This window comes from Ovis canadensis, chromosome 17, assembly GCF_042477335.2.
Source record: "Ovis canadensis isolate MfBH-ARS-UI-01 breed Bighorn chromosome 17, ARS-UI_OviCan_v2, whole genome shotgun sequence".
Classification (NCBI taxonomy): Eukaryota; Metazoa; Chordata; class Mammalia; order Artiodactyla; family Bovidae; genus Ovis; species Ovis canadensis.
This window is the reverse complement of record NC_091261.1, coordinates 24,739,332-24,755,265: the sequence shown is the minus strand read 5'-3', so window position 1 is coordinate 24,755,265 and position 15,934 is coordinate 24,739,332. Positions and strand designations below refer to the sequence as shown.

At 37.4% G+C, this 15,934-nt stretch overlaps 1 protein-coding gene across 15 annotated transcripts in view; it reads left to right on the top strand.

Moving 5' to 3' along the window:
* GAB1 (GRB2 associated binding protein 1) overlaps positions 1 to 12,969 on the top strand; it is a 125,593-nt gene extending 112,624 nt beyond the window's left edge. For 8 of the 15 annotated variants that reach the window (XM_069556813.1, XM_069556811.1, XM_069556820.1 and 5 more), the window contains 5 exons: positions 2,780 to 2,869; positions 4,589 to 4,682; positions 5,924 to 6,047; positions 9,153 to 9,275; positions 10,969 to 12,969. In XM_069556813.1, the coding sequence (XP_069412914.1) occupies positions 2,780 to 2,869; positions 4,589 to 4,682; positions 5,924 to 6,047; positions 9,153 to 9,275; positions 10,969 to 11,127 (590 nt within the window). In that variant the 3' untranslated portion in view covers positions 11,128 to 12,969. The remainder of the gene's footprint in view (positions 1 to 2,779; positions 2,870 to 4,588; positions 4,683 to 5,923; positions 6,048 to 9,152; positions 9,276 to 10,968) is intronic. The other 7 variants (XM_069556815.1, XM_069556814.1, XM_069556825.1 and 4 more) reach the window with 1 other exon arrangement.
* The last annotated feature ends 2,965 nt before the right edge of the window (positions 12,970 to 15,934 follow it).

Here is a 15,934-nt window from a genome sequence, read left to right as displayed (position 1 = left end):
ATAGGGGAAAAATGGCATTTTTTTTTAAATGTACAGTGTTATACAACCATACTGCTGCTTCAGCATCTTCTTTGAAGAGTGCTTTGAAAACCCGGGGTTCTAAAAGCCTTACTTTAGAGATGATCAGACAGAAAGGCATTAACTAAAGTCCCTTTTGTGGTCCTCATTGCTGCCTCCAGTCAGGGACCTAGAGTGATTTTTTTACAAGCTTGAAGGACACTTGAAGTATAGATGGAGGTCATTTAGCCATATGATGTGAGTTCATCATTTTCTGAAAAACAAACCAGGTAAGTAAATAAAGTGCACATTAAAAATGGAAGGAAGAGCTTCACACTTCAGATTTTGTCATTTTCTTGGCTGAATGAAAACAAACTATTGTCATTATAAATAAAATCAAATTAAAATTGATATAGGGAGATAAGAGAGGAAGTGAAATCTGTAGTAACTCCTAAGAGATCTGCCTCAGCAAGTGAAGAGAGAGGAAGCAAAGCAGATGCATGGTGGGTTGGAGAAGCTAAATTCCATTTTTGAACATGTAGAGTGAAAGCCTACAGAACCTCCATGTGGGGGCGGCTTTGTCAATATGCAAGTAAGGAGGATCCTGGAGTAGATCTGAATCAGAGGTTAAGATTTACCAAACTGTCTTACCAGTGAGGGAGCCTGTCACATGATCCAGAAATTCACAGTCCTGGATGAGATTGTTCTAATCTGTAAGGGTTACAGTGCAATGGGAATTTCACCAGTAGTCAGTACTGTTTGCTAAACAAAATGTGTCATGTCACTTTCTTTGTTCAAAACTAATCTAGCTGAAGCCCACTTCTAATTGCCTTGGATTTAAAGGCTGAGGCTCAGATGAGTTATTATTAACCCTCAGAATTTGAAAATAGTGTATCCTCAAAGTTGGTTCATTCTTTTGCCTTTACCTTAGTATTCTTATTTCTTACTCTTTATTTTTACTTTTCTTAAGTAATCAGAGAAACGTTCAAATAAATGTTTGCCTCCAGGCTGTAGAGGAGAGTACATATACTTTGGATTTTTCTCCTTTCTCTCCTCATAAATATTGGGTTGGCCAAAAGGTTCATAACCTGAATGAACCTTTTGGCCAACCCAATCATATTGAGCCATCACTTGAGTATCACTTTCATTTTCATTTCAGTCTGCCTGCCAATGCAGGAGATGAGGGTTTAATCCCTGGATCAGGAAGATCCCCTGGAGAAGGGAATGGCAACCCACTCCAGTATTCTTGCCTGGAAAATCCCATGGACAGAGGAGCCTGGTAGGCTAGAGTCTGTGAGGTCACAAAGAGTGGAAGATGACTGAGAGACTAACACTTTAATTTCTGTCTGGAATGTAAATGTCAAATTGAGCCAGGCAATAAAAATACAAAGAAATGAAGCTACCAAAATCCCTAAGTGACTAGGTTAAATTCAGAACATTTTCACCTTTAGACATTTATCCTAAAATCAACCTGAATTGTTGCATGGAGTAGAAAATACACGTAAATTCTATAAATGCTCTGTAAAAAAAAATTCACTTAATAAAGTATTCTTCTATGAAGACAACTAAAGAGTACCTTTGAGAGTACCTGTGAATTAGGGAATTTTCCTGTTTTATAAGCTAGAAAATCATATTTTCAAAAATTTGTAGATGTCGGTCAGTGAGGTGCTAGCTATCAGTGTTGAATCAGCAAACTAATTTTGCCATCTAATACAATAGGTGTCAGCTCAGTTTTGTAAATGCCAAGAGAAAAAGAGAATTTGGTGTCATTGAGAATAAAGTAGTTTAAATTCCTGATTGAAATGACATTGCTATCCCAGCATCTCCAGGCTTTCAGTGGGAAGAAGTATGAGCCCACTTGCTGGATGATAAACCTGTACTTTTCACGAGGCTTTTCAGCAGTACTTGTACATGGCGGAGATTATGAGGGGGGAGGCAGGCCTGGGGTCAGGGAGATAGCGACTGAATTTATGCTCGCCAATTCTTACGTTAAATCTTGGGAATTTGCTGGTGATCCAGTGGTTAGGCCTCTGTGTCCTCGCCACCAAGGGCGTAGATTCAGTCCCTGGTTGGGGAACTGCAGGCTACATGATGCATGACCAAAAAACAAAACAAAATTCTCACATTAAATCAGGTAATCAGCAGTTCCGAAATCTAGACATCTAATCCTTATACAAAACGGCATCACAGGGAGCCACTGAGTATCCAGGGGAAATGAACACTGATCTTGGCTTTGACTTTGGGTTTGCAGACATTGTAGCATTGCTTCTCTAGAAGGGTGCTTTCAGGAGATGAAGGAGTAGTCAGCTTAAGGTTTTTAGAACAGCTCCATCAAATTAAGAAAGTAGGCCTTGGTACTTTCATATGAGACACCAGACTTCAAAGAAAAGGTGTACCTGCTGCCTCACTGTAGGGTTTTATCATTTTTTTCTTCAATCCAGTTTTCTAAGACATGTTAGAAGAAAAACTAACATGGCACATATTTTTCCTCCATTCCTCCAAATAAAGATAACAACTAACCAGGTGGTTATGTCACTAAAACCCTACCGTCTTTTCCAGTTTGCTTATGACATTGTTGCATGCAGCTTTCTGGTTCCTGTGGTTTTAAGCATGAATGATATTCAGTAGCAGAACTGAAATAGTCTGCACAAACAAACTATGTTGATGCTTTTGAGATGTAATGTTTCTGCTCAGGGCTCTGTTGTTTTTTAACAGAATCCATTTTTTTTTTCCAATTAAAAAAATAACATTATAATAAGAGAGTCTTCTTTTTACCAATTAGGTCAAAGTCCTAAAATTTTAAGACCCAAACCCCATGGTTTAGAGCGAACTGATTCACAAACCATAGGTGACTTTGCTACAAGAAGAAAGGGTATGTACTTTAGCACCGCATGCTGGATGGGGTGTTGGGATTATTCTGTGATTTTTTTTTTTTTCCTTTAAAAGTAAAGAAGAGTCTTAAATTCTATTGCTGTTGGAAATAAAACTTACCAGCATATACTTTCTAAAGTGAATGCTTCCCATAATATACAATGAGTCTATTTGTTATGCCATTAACAGCAGCATGTTAAATATTTGATCCTGTATGATGTTCAGTCTTGTCCTTTCACATTATTCTTTTAACCTTTTAGACATCAGTACAGTGATTTCTTTAAGCTTGTGAGCTACTTGTGAGTTCCAACTGTCTCCTGTATTTATGTATAATGTATATATTCTGTTCTGAGACAATATATAATCATTTCCATTGATTCACTATTTTATGCCATTACTTAGAATTAGACAGCTAAACTGCTATTTGTCTTTGGGCTTTAAAAAAGTGACACATCAGAATTAAATGCTTTCAGTAAGCACAATATTCTGTACATGTCCATCTTAAGAGTATAGGTGAACAAAATTATTTTAACTCGAACTGAAATCAGTGTAGCCTTCAGAAAAACACATGGAATTTTTTTTGTATTTGAGTTGACAAGAATAGTTTGGCATAAGCCTCACTGAATCTACATAATCCTTTACAATGGCTACCTATTTTATAGTTTGAAGGTAATTATAACTTGGTGTTTCAAAGTACATACATATGGACAAAGACTGGAAGAGGGATACCAAGGAAAAAATGAAAATTTTTTTCTTTAGAGTGGTAGGATGAAATGTAACTATAAAATGTTTACCTAACATGTTTAAATAGTCTCCTAAATTATAGTGAATATTAACAGCTAATAGTGTTGTACTTCTTTTTGCACATTTTCTGTATTCCTGGAATCTGAGTCTTACTTTGAGGGCAAAGAGCTCTGTGGTATATACTAGCAGAGTAGTTAATTCTTGCAGTAATTGATTGCAATAATGGGGTAAGTTAGTGAAGACCTCTTACAAATAAAGCTAATAAGAATATTAGCATTTATTTTTACTTAATTTAATAGAGGACATTGTTGGTTAAAAGAAGCTAAACATTTGAGGTAGTTAATTTTATGGCCTTTTTCAGATCTGAGTTTGAGTATAAAGACGTAATTATTGCTTTGTTCTATTTGGTTCCAGACTGGACCCGAATTAATTTCAAAACTTTAATCATTGATTCCTTTTTAAGTTTTTGATTTTAGCAAAGTGTTATGTTTATTGCTTTCAAAACATCATTTTGTATGTAAAGTTGCACAGCTCATGCTTCAGTGTGGATAATGAGGAACATTTTTACATAGAAAATTAAACCTCTGTGTTTGACAATATAACATTAGTAGAAAAAATAAAATAAGGAAATAATGAAAATTATAAATCAAATAACTCTGAAGGAATTGTGCCACATTACTCTTCTTCTCATTAAGTTTATAGTCATAAAATATGTACTTCAATTAAGAAGCAACATGTAATAAGAGAGCTTTATTTAGACTTTCAGTAAACAGTCAGGAAATTATCTAATTTAGCCTTTGTCGCTAATTTTTTTAGCTGTGTAACCTTGGAGAAATCACATAACATCTGTGAACTTCTTTTCATGTGAAAACTAGCCAGTCCTAGGTGTACTCTGGCTATAGTAGAGGTGTAGAAAGAAGGTCATGTTTTCCAAATTTCTATGTACTAAAATCTCATTTTCTCTCTCTTGTTTCAGTCAAGCCAGCACCTTTAGAAATAAAACCTTTGCCAGAATGGGAAGAATTACAAGCCCCAGTTAGATCTCCCATCACTAGGAGTTTTGCTCGAGAGTAAGTCTTTATATAAAATACATAGCTCAATTGTTCTTTGTAATGGAAAGTACCTAAAACAGTGGTTCCCAGAGGATGGTCTGGGGAACCCCTCCCCTTTTGGGTTTCTGTGAAGTCAAAACTATTTTCATTAATATACTAAGATGTCATTTGCTTCTCCACTCTCCTTCTCTCATGAGTGTACACTGGAGTTTTCCAGAGGTGGCTAATACTGGGCGATAACCATTGCGGCAGCTAAGAGAGTGTGCCTTTGTGTATGCCTGTGCTTAATTTTTTTTCTCTTATTTGTAATATGGTGAATGTCAATAGATATCACCCTATAAACGAAAGTTCCTTGGGGTTCTCAATAATTTTTTAAGAATGTGAAAGGTTCATGAGGCTAGAAATTTCTGAGAACTACTGATCTGGAAACTATGGTAGTTTCTTGTGAGGATTATTTAATAAAGATTCATTTAAATATATACGTGGAAATAAAAAGAATGTACACAGTTACAAACCTGTGTTGATGTGTTCATATTTTATATGTATAAACAAGTTTTTTTAAAAATAAGAATGCTTAAATCTTCCTTTTTAAAGCTGTGACTTTCTATTTATCCCCCATATCACTAGCGATACTTTTTTTCTTTCTTTTTTTTTTTGCTCTGCACAAGGCTATTAAATGCCCAGAAACATCCCTTTATGGGGAGATGTGAGTTCAGTCCCTGAGTTGGGAAGATCCCTTGAAGGAGGGCATGGCAACCCACTCCAGTATTCTTGCCCTAGAGAATCCCATGGACAGAGGAGCCTGGTGGGCCACAGTCCAGAGAGTCGCAAAGAGTGGGACATGGCTGAGCCGACCTAGCACAGCACAGCATCCCCTCACAGGGTGGGGGATCGCAGTAAGGAAGGGCAAGTAGGAGGTTCAGACTACTGGGTGTAACATAGGCTCAAGAATGTGTTGTACAACATGGAGAATAGAGCCAACATTTTGTAATAACTATAAATGGAAAGTAACCTTTCAAAGTTTTTTTTTTAATATCTGTATAAGTTTCTCTTTAAATATCTGTTTACAAATAGCTATAAACACTAGATATGTGTTTGAATGTCTGCAATAAAGTGTACTATAGTAAATATGTATAGTAAATGATTACAAGCTTCAGTTCTTCTGGGAAGAATATGCCCTCTCTCTTATTCTTGCTGTGGAAGCGAGCTGAGAAACCTGGGTCAGGCTGTGTGTTTGTGACGACCCTCTCTGCCCTCAGCTCCTCCAGGTTCCCCCTGTCTCCCCGGCCGGATTCTGTGCACAGCACAACTTCAAGCAGCGACTCGCACGACAGTGAAGAGAATTACGTTCCGATGAACCCCAACCTATCCAGTGAAGACTCCGTGAGTAGCGTCTTCTCTTAACATCTCTCTTCCTCAGCAGCCCTTCTGAGTCGTTCGCGCTCAACCTTTCTTCCAGTTCATACACGTTACCCATCCACCTTTCTTTGTTTACTCCAGGAAAAAGGACTTTTTTTTTTCTTTTGCTCTGTATGTATTTTAATTAATTCCATACTGGAGAGTGAGGAGTTTGAATAAGAAGTTAAGGAGAGTTTTTAAAATGCTTTTGAAAAGCAGATCATAAAGTCTAAAACCAATATCGGGTCAGAGGGTAATACTATATCTGTAAAGTAGATATAAGTTAGATAAAGATGATAAAAAATTTTCCAGTTATATTTCTTTTCATATGTACTTGATGTTTGAAACCATTGAAGAAAATGCATTATACTGGAAGCATTTTATAATGCATTTCTCCAGATTCAAATCAGGGTGCTCAGGATGCTTTGTGTATTCATTTACACAAAGATCTAAAATCAAGCATTCATGAAATGAACCCTTCATGTTCCTTAAGGGTTGAAAATTAAGTTACGAAATTCACTTAATTAAGCACCTGAAATTCAAGTTATGGTACATCATTACTAATGACATATATATTGTTTGTAACAATAACAAAAATATGTTTAATACTTGTATGTATTTTTTTCAAGAATTTTAGAAAAACAAAGCACTACTATTTTTTCTCTTTTTTTGGCCGTGACACATGGCATGCGGGATCTTAGTTCCCTGACTAAGGAACCAAACGCTTGCTCCCTGCGGTGGAAGTGCAAAGTCTTAGCCACTGGATCACCAGGGAAGTCCCAACTAATTTTTTTTTCTTTTAAGTCACAGAACACCTCATAATAACTCCTAGAATCTTAGGGTTTTTCTAACTCTTTTGGGAAAACACTGTGTTAAAAACTAGAAGGCAGACACAGGCTGTTCCCAGTTGAGATTAGATAGGGAGCAAACAGACTTTTTTGTCAAGACATAGATTTTAACAATACTTAAGGATGAAAAAAATGCCAGTTCTATTAATTATTAGACAGAGCACAATTTAACTAGCAATCCTAAGAAATTCACTTTAGGAACAACTTACTTAGATTAAACGTGTACATCACATGAACTCAAGGGTTCTGTTCATAGCCTGCAGTGCTGTGAATAATTCTGTATATTTTCAGTTAGGGAAATTCCAGGTATGAGCTCTCAGTGCATTTGAATACAAAATTTCACATACTCCCACACGCAGTCCAGCTTGGTTTTTTATATGAGCGTGAGATGTGGAGTCATTTAGAGAAAAAGATTTCAGTCTTTCATGAATCAGATAAAGGCAGGGTTGGGGGGAAGAATAGCTATTTATACTAACGGAGCAGTAATATTTGCTTGTATTTTTTATGCCTTGCGTGTTACTGTCTGCTTTTTTAATGTTTTATTGGCAGTAGTTGATCAATTTGGTTTAAAAACCTACTCCTACAAATAGGTCCATCACATACAGTAATGCAGATTGCCTACTGCATACACCTGCTGTGCACAGTATGTAGTGTATACAGCAAACGGCGCACACGCTACACTTGAGTACATGCAGCCCAGACCATGTCCTGCTCCCTCGGCTGTGGGTCCTGGGGCAGAACTTTGTTGCCCCAGAAAGGAGCACCTTTTTCCTGATTCATAAAAATGTTTCACACAGGCTGTCAGCAGCTCCGTTTACAAGTGAGTGAATAAACTCAGTGTTTTCCTAGCAATCATCCTTTCCCTAAATCACGTTTTACTCTGTTTAACCCAAAAGAAATGGAGTAGCAGTATGAAAGAAGCAACAGAAGCAGATTTATGCAGCTTTCCAATTGTGTTGTTCATTCAAACAAGTATAAAATTGTCAAGTCGATTACATCATTATGGTTTTCTTCAAAAGTATGAGCTAATGTGTGAACAGTAGTGTCTGTGTGGTGGAGGGTACAAGGTGAGAGCCCCTAGTAAGCATGTAGCATCACCTAGGAGAAGTCAGGAACCTTCTTAGTTAAGGTTAAAAGCAGCAAGGCCTGGGAACGAATCATTTATTGGAGCATGTTTAAAGACTGTCATAATCAGAATAGAGGGTGTATGCAGGGATATAAATTCACATCATCCTTTCCTTTTTATTTAGCATTGATCGTCATGTTCCTAATAACCTATTTCTTTTCACTTTTCTGCCTCAGGCTTTTTTGTTCTTGTTCTTTACTGCTTCCTCTCTCTTCCTTTTTTCTTGTTCTTTTCTTAGACAGTAGTCCTTCTAGTACAGCCCCTGTTAGGGACAGAAAGATGTGGCCAAGAGAAGACAGAAACAAGTGGTAAAAATTCCAGATGGTTGGAAAACAGTCTTTGCCGATAGAGTCAGTATTCATAGCCTTTAGTTACCATACTTTAGCATGAAAGCCTTTAAATGTAGAACTTTAAGTGTGAGCTCAGGTCCTTCCCGCCATCTTGGTCAATCCCTAAAAACAAACAAAAAAAATTAATCAGGAAACGTGGATGGTAAGGATCCTATAGTTAAAGAGTGTAATTGAGTTCAGATAGCACTGAGATAGATATTCCAACTAACTATAGCTTGACAGCCCAGTCTTGGTCAGAACCAAGTTTTACTCTTCAGACTATTTTTAGCTCGCTTACCTAAGCTTTTTTAAAATTTTATTTTGGGTTGCTGTTTTTACAGTTTATTTATTTTTGGCTGCACTGGGCCCTCGCTCTGCATGTGGGCTCTCCAGTTGCAGTGCCTGGGCCTTCTCATCGTGGTGGCTTCTCTTGTGCAGCATGGGCTTCAGTAGCTGAGGTGTGCGGGGCTCAGTAGTTGCAACGCCCGGGCTTAATTGCCCCAGGGCATTTGGAATCCTCCCAGACCAGGGATCGAACCCACGTCCCCTGCATTGGCAGGCAGACTCTCAACCACCGGACCAGCAGGGACATTCCCAAGCTACGTTTTAATCAATTTTTAAAATATTACTTATCTTTCCCCATCCTAAAATAGTTTTCTATGGAGATATTCCTTCAAGCTATATTCTCCTAAAATTAATATTTAGGCTTATAAAGATGGTAGACAAGGTAAAGAACAGTATGTCTCATGAATGTTTGACTGTTCATTTTACCGTATTGTACTTTCAGAATCTTTTTGGCAGTAATAGTCTTGATGGAGGAAACAGCCCAATGATCAAGCCCAAGGGAGACAAACAAGTGGAATACCTAGATCTAGATTTAGATTCTGGGAAATCCACACCACCACGTAAGGTAAGTAAAACCTCTTTCTATAAATGTACTTATCACAAATGAAACCTGAAGACCTGTCACGAGGGAACTCTGTTAGTATGTTTAATAAGTTTAGAAAAGTCTATTACTTAATGCCTTTTGATAAATCACAAACAACAGTTATGCAGATTAATTTATTTTTTCATGTCTAATGGCATGGAAGTTATATATTTTATACTGGTTTAGGGATTATCATTAAAAATGTTTGCTTAGAAAATTCTGAAGTTCCACAGTTAATCATGGTCTTCACTCTCTTTCCAATGTTCAATTCAGTTCAGTTCAGTTCAGTTACTCAGTCGTGTCCGACTTTTTGCGAGCCCATGAATCGCAGCACACCAGGCCTCCCTGTCTATCACCAACTCCCAGAGTTCACTCAGACTCATGTCCATTGAGTCAGTGATGCCATCCAGCCATCTCATCCTCGGTCGTCCCCTTCTCCTCCTGCCCCCAATCCCTCCCAGCATCAGAGTCTTTTCCAATGAGTCAACTCTTTGCATGAGGTGGCCAAAGTACTGGAGCTTCAGCGTCAGCATCATTCCTTCCAAAGAAATCCCAGGGCTGATCTCCTTCAGAATGGACTGGTTGGATCTCCTTGCAGTCCAAGGGACTCTCAAGAGTCTTCTCCAACACAACAGGTCAAAAGCATCAATTCTTTGGCGCTCTGCCTTCTTCACAGTCCAACTCTCACATCCATATATGACCACAGGAAAAACCATAGCCTTGACTAGACGGACCTCAGTCGGCAAAGTAATGTCTCTGCTTTTGAATATGCTATGTTGGTCATAACGTTTCTTCCATGGAGTAAGCATCTTTTAATTTCATGGCTGCAGTCACCATCTGCAGTGATTTTGGAGCCCAAAAAATAGAGTCTGACACTGTTCCCACTGTTTCCCCATCTATTTCCCATGGAGTGATGGGACCGGATGCCATGATCTTCGTTTTCTGAATGTTGAGCTTTAAGCCAACTTTTTCACTCTCCTCTTTTACTTTCATCAAGAGGCTTTTTAGTTCCTCTTCACTTTCTGCCATAAGGGTGGTATCATCTGCATATCTGAGGTGATTGATATTTCTCCCAGCAATCTTGATTCCAGCTTGTGTTTCTTCCAGTCCAGCATTTCTCATGATATACTCAGAGGTTTACTCAAATTACTCCCTTACTGACTTTGTCCAAAAGTTTTAAGTTTTTTGTTGGTGTTGTTATACTCACAAATCAGATGTTATTATTAGTTGTATTCTTATGATATCATGGAGGAGGAAATGGCAACCCACTCCAGTATCCTTACCCGGATAATTCCAGGAACAGGGGACCCTGGGGGGCTACAGTCCATGGGGTCTCAGAGTTGGACATAGCGACTAACACACACACATTCTTATTATACAGACACTGTTTATTTACACTTTCCTGCATTAGGAGCACAGAGTCTTAGCCACTGGATCACAAGGGAAGTGCCTAATTCTTAAATATAAGGATTCTAAAATTAGTGGAAAAGCAGAATACAGTTAGGATAGTGACAGTATCATTAAATTGCAGTCGTTTGTGTTCTTTTTTGGTGAACCAGTAGAATTTTAGAAGTTACTCGCAGTGTGTATGTGCTCATGTTTTAAGACTGGAGTTCACACAGAAGCACTCCTTCTTCTGCAGGAACTTATGGGATTTTTTTCCTTTGGTTTTTAGCAAAAGAGCAGCGGCTCAGGCAGCAGTGTAGCCGATGAGAGAGTGGACTATGTGGTGGTTGACCAACAGAAGACCCTCGCTCTGAAAAGCACCCGGGAAGCCTGGACCGATGGGAGGCAATCCACAGAGTCCGAAACACCAGCCAAGAATGTGAAATGAAAAGACTGCTTTAATGTGTCTGAACGAAAGAGGACTGAACTGTAAAGAGGAATCCTGCTTGACCCGAGATAACTTGACCCTTCTACTCTAGGTAGATGCTCAACTAAGTAGAGTCAGAGTCGGAGGACCTTTTAGGCTTCATCAAGCTGTCAAGACTGTAAATGGTGCTTTGTGGTATTGGAACAATTCATCACATGTAAATAATGCGGGAAAATACTATTGTTTGGTTCCCAGAGAAACATTTGTTCTGTAGGTAACACACTAGTAGTATTACTGTATTTATGCACTTTTTCATTTGAAGCGTTGGTTTGGGTATTCCCAAATGGACCTTAACATGATTCTGTTGGGAATTCTTGTTTTTCCTCAAGAACGATGCTGAGTAAACTAAGCTACTTTCCCATTGAGAAATTGCCCTTTCACCTGCAGGATAACCACATGGCATGAGAAGTACATTTGCGGTCTGCCATTCTACCTGAAACTTCATGGGGTAATCGTTAGCTTAAAATACAAAGTAGAGTTGGACTCATCATTCAATGCCTTTCAAAGCGCTGAACATCGTGTCCATCCTGGTATCAGGACTTAGTTCTCTGGTTCGTGGACATTTTCAATGGTGGAACCTTGTTATATTTTGTTAATTACAGTGTTTTTGGTTCATTGAGTGAAGATTCTGCCGGGTGGGATCTTACACCTTGGAGAGAGTGAATAATGACACTATCAAGTAAGCGTATAAATCACTGATGGCATGCAGTGAGGATGTGCTCTCACACTTGTTACCATGTATTAAAATTTACATTATTTGCAAAGTGTAGATTATACAGCTAATCAGGTACGTACCAGGCACTGATGTGCTAATACACTGATCAGGTTTATACAACGAGCTTAAGTTGTGTTCTTGTTAATCCTCTAACGTTGTTGGTTTCCAGTTTGGAATTAATGACACAGTTGATATTCACTGTTAGTTATAGCAACATACTGTGACTTTTAATTAGACAGTCATGCAGATTTATTGCTCTAAGAATGAAATTCTGTCTTTTGACACCATAGTGCCCTTTCTATGGTTTTTTAAAAAACTTTACTTAATATTCTTCTTGGCCTTATCCTATTTAAATCCCTATGCAATTAATGTTTTATATCTGCATTGTTTTTTTTTAAATAGATGTTATATAAGTGATTCTCATATGTAGCACCTATTGCTTTTCCAGTAAAAAAAAAAAAATTAACGATTTTGTACTGTGATTTATATTCACTGCCCCAATTCAAGAAATAGTGGAGCCTTGCTATAATGTGAAATCTTATAGCCATGGACTTCTTCCAGCTAGATTTCTGAAACCACCAGAGGTATCATATAATTCTGGCTCACCTATAACATGGTCCTGTGACATGGATATCAAGACCACACATTATATATAGTGAGGCTATAATTTATCTGTCTTGGCTTTGCAATATAATTTAGAAAGCAGATATAGTTGTTGGTTTGATTGGATTTTAAGTACGTTACATACAATCTCTTCTGTACTGATTTGAGACTTACTAACAGTTTTTGGAGGGGCATAGAGATCAGAGAGCCTACAGCTGAGTCACGTTCCCCTATCCCACTTCAGACCTCTAACTGTTGCCTGAGAACACAGATGTGCCCTGATTTCTGGCCTCTTGGCCACTGTATTGTGCCTGACTTATGTAGTGGGTTTATGTCCCCTCCAGGAACTAAAAAAAACGTTCATAACAAGATGAATTGTAGACGAATAACATTTGATGCTTTTAAATGTTTGCTTATTTTTAAACAGAAACTAAACCCAGAACTGAATTTTGAGGTGGGTTTTTAAATAAAAAAGATTGTTTGAGTTTGGTGTGTGCAAGTTGTTTTATAATGAAACCACAAAATATAGTAAAAAAAATCATTGAAATGCTGCTGATCAAAACGCACAACAGTTTTTAGTGTCAGGATACTTAACTTGTGTTGGCATGGAGGATAAACGTATTTTGAGACTTAGAACATAACAATAGAGATGTGACTAATTCAAAGTTAGAAATATTGTTTTAAATGTGACCTATCAGAAAAGCCTAAGGCACTTATGAATTTTTTAGTGGAATTTCTCAATATCTTACAAGTTATCAGTTTTGAAGACCCACAACATTAATTTGTTGAAATTTTCCCATTAGGCTGAGTAATTTAAGAATTGAAATGTACTAGGCAGTTTGTTAAAGTAATTCACATTAAACACTGGATTAACAAATTAAATGGAAAGAGAGTCTCTTATAGAGCAGTATCTCCCAAACATTTTTTAGTGCTAGAATCTTTTTTAAGTAAACTTTGTATAAGCCCAATACATAAAGCCTGAAAAGTCCATTTAATCAGTGTAACCATATTTGAGTCTACATTTGTCTGCTTGTCTTAGTCCATTACGAAGAATCTAACATTGATTTCTAAGTAACACAAATGTGAAGGTGAGATTATAGTTGGTGAAGCCTCAGCTGCCAGTCGGTTTCTTTGCCTTTTTATTTGAGTACTATCAAGAGAATTTTGATTCATGCAAATATAAGTAAGTAAAATAATAGGGTTTAAACACACATTACAGGAGATTCTTTAACTAGAGATAGTTATAGTCGTAGGCCCAGTTTATACATGAAGTAAATTATCCTGGTAGTAGAAATTTATACATAAGCGTGGTACTACTACTCCAGTGTGGTATGTGGTAGAATTTTTAGTAGGTTTTTAAACTATGCACTTTTATAAATACAAAATTTGAATCAAACATTTTTAATACCTATGTGTGTATACACATGTATGTAAATACACATATGTGAGCGTGCGCAAGTTGTGTCTGACTCTTTGCAACTCCATGGACTGTAACCCCACCAGACTTCTCTGTCCATGGAGTTTTCCAGGCAAGAATACTGGAGTGGGTCGCCATTTCCTTCTCCAGGGGATCTACCTGACCCAGGGATCAAACCCATGTCTCTTGTGCCTCCTGCATTGAAGGCAGGTTCTTTACCGTTAAGCCATTGGGAAAACAGACGCCTTAATACCCGTAATCACCTACAAGAAGCTGAGTTTTGGCCGGACATGTGTTGAACACCACTTGTTAACCACGTAACAGTTGAATTATAAATCAGAAGTCTTTTTCTACCACGTTTATGCTCTCTCCCTTCTAGTCTTTCTTTTGAAAAACTGTACAATTTCATGAAAGTTTGAATACCAGTGTGCAATGCCACTTTAAAAAATCAAAATTTGAACTTGAACAATTTAAGCTACTTAACCCACAGGAGCTATCACTCAGTAAGCTATAAAAATGGGTTTTACCTACATGCTATTTTCATCTTTATTTTTCATCAATACTGTGAGCATCTTAGAGACTTCTATAAAGGTACTATGAGTGTGTGTGTGTATATATAGCATTGTATTTAATCATAGACTGATTTGATACAGAAATACTGCCATGCTTATACATTAATGTCATAAGTCATAATTCCCCCTGAACTCTTTATATTTAATTCATGGGAGCTTATAATCTTCATATTCATAAATTCAGTCAAACTGGAAATTGAACCCAAGCGTTTGTTTTTCTACTAGTGGGAAGTTGCCTGCATTCCCCCTCTAGCAAAAACAGTATTTTTTATGTTTTGTTTAGCTATTAACTATTTTATGCCTATACACTATACCTTAGGCATAATGCTTAGATACTCGCAAACACTCTTAGTGCCTCTTTGTTTGACCCATCGAAAGTATCAGTGTTAGTATTTCAAGTGAATTATCTTTTTTAAAATGCGTTAGCCTTAAAAATTTTAGAAGCAACAATGTGGGCCAATCCTTTTTATTCCTATCTTTGGGTCATTGCAGTTGGTCTTAACCCTCCATTGCTAGCTAACAGTCAGCTTTTTATCAGGATTGACATAGCATGACCAAACCAACTGGATCAAGAGAGAGGGGGTCATACTCCAGGAAAACAATAACATCTGCTTTATGTAAATCTGTACATAATTTAAAATACGAACAACTGTGAGATGAAAAGCCATGGTGCAAATGAATATTTTAGACATCATGGACTTGTAATGAAGAAAAATCACTTGTCAGGTTTTGAGATGATTGGTTTTAATCTGATAAATATGTTTATATATTACTGCAACTTGAAATAATTCATCCTCCATAGATTTATCTTTCTTTAGGTTCAGTATAATGTATATTATGAGTTTCAACAGTCTGTTTCATCAAGGGATTAACCTAGCTTCTTGCTTCCTTAACTAAAAAGACATGGCTTTGTGTGAGTTCTTGTAACCTAAATCGATTGTTGATAACCATCCCAAATTTCCACAGCAGAATCTTATGTATAAAAAATATTTCTCCCTTCTTGCACATCTTCTTTTGTAAAGATCCAATTGTAGATAATTTCTGCTACCAAATAAAACTTTTCAAACAATTTGGTTTCAAGACCTTAAATAGTTAATTTAGATACTGAGACTGTGAACCAATAAGGATGTGTAAATTTCTATTTTCAACCCTTCCTTAGAATCTTTATCTAAATCAGAAACATGATTCTCCTGTTAACTATGCTTCCCAGTTCTGCTTTTAGAGGGTCACTCATTTTCTACAATAAAGATCCCACTGACTGAATGAGTGTTAGTCACTAAGTCATGTCCAACTCTTTGCAACCACATGGACTGTAGCCCACCAGGCTCCTCTGTCCATGGAATTCTCCAGGCAAGAATACTGGAATGGGTTGCCATTTCCTTCTCCAGGGGATCTTTCCAACCCAGGGATCAAACTCAGGTCTCCTGCATTGCAGGAAATGTGGATTCTTTACCATCTGAG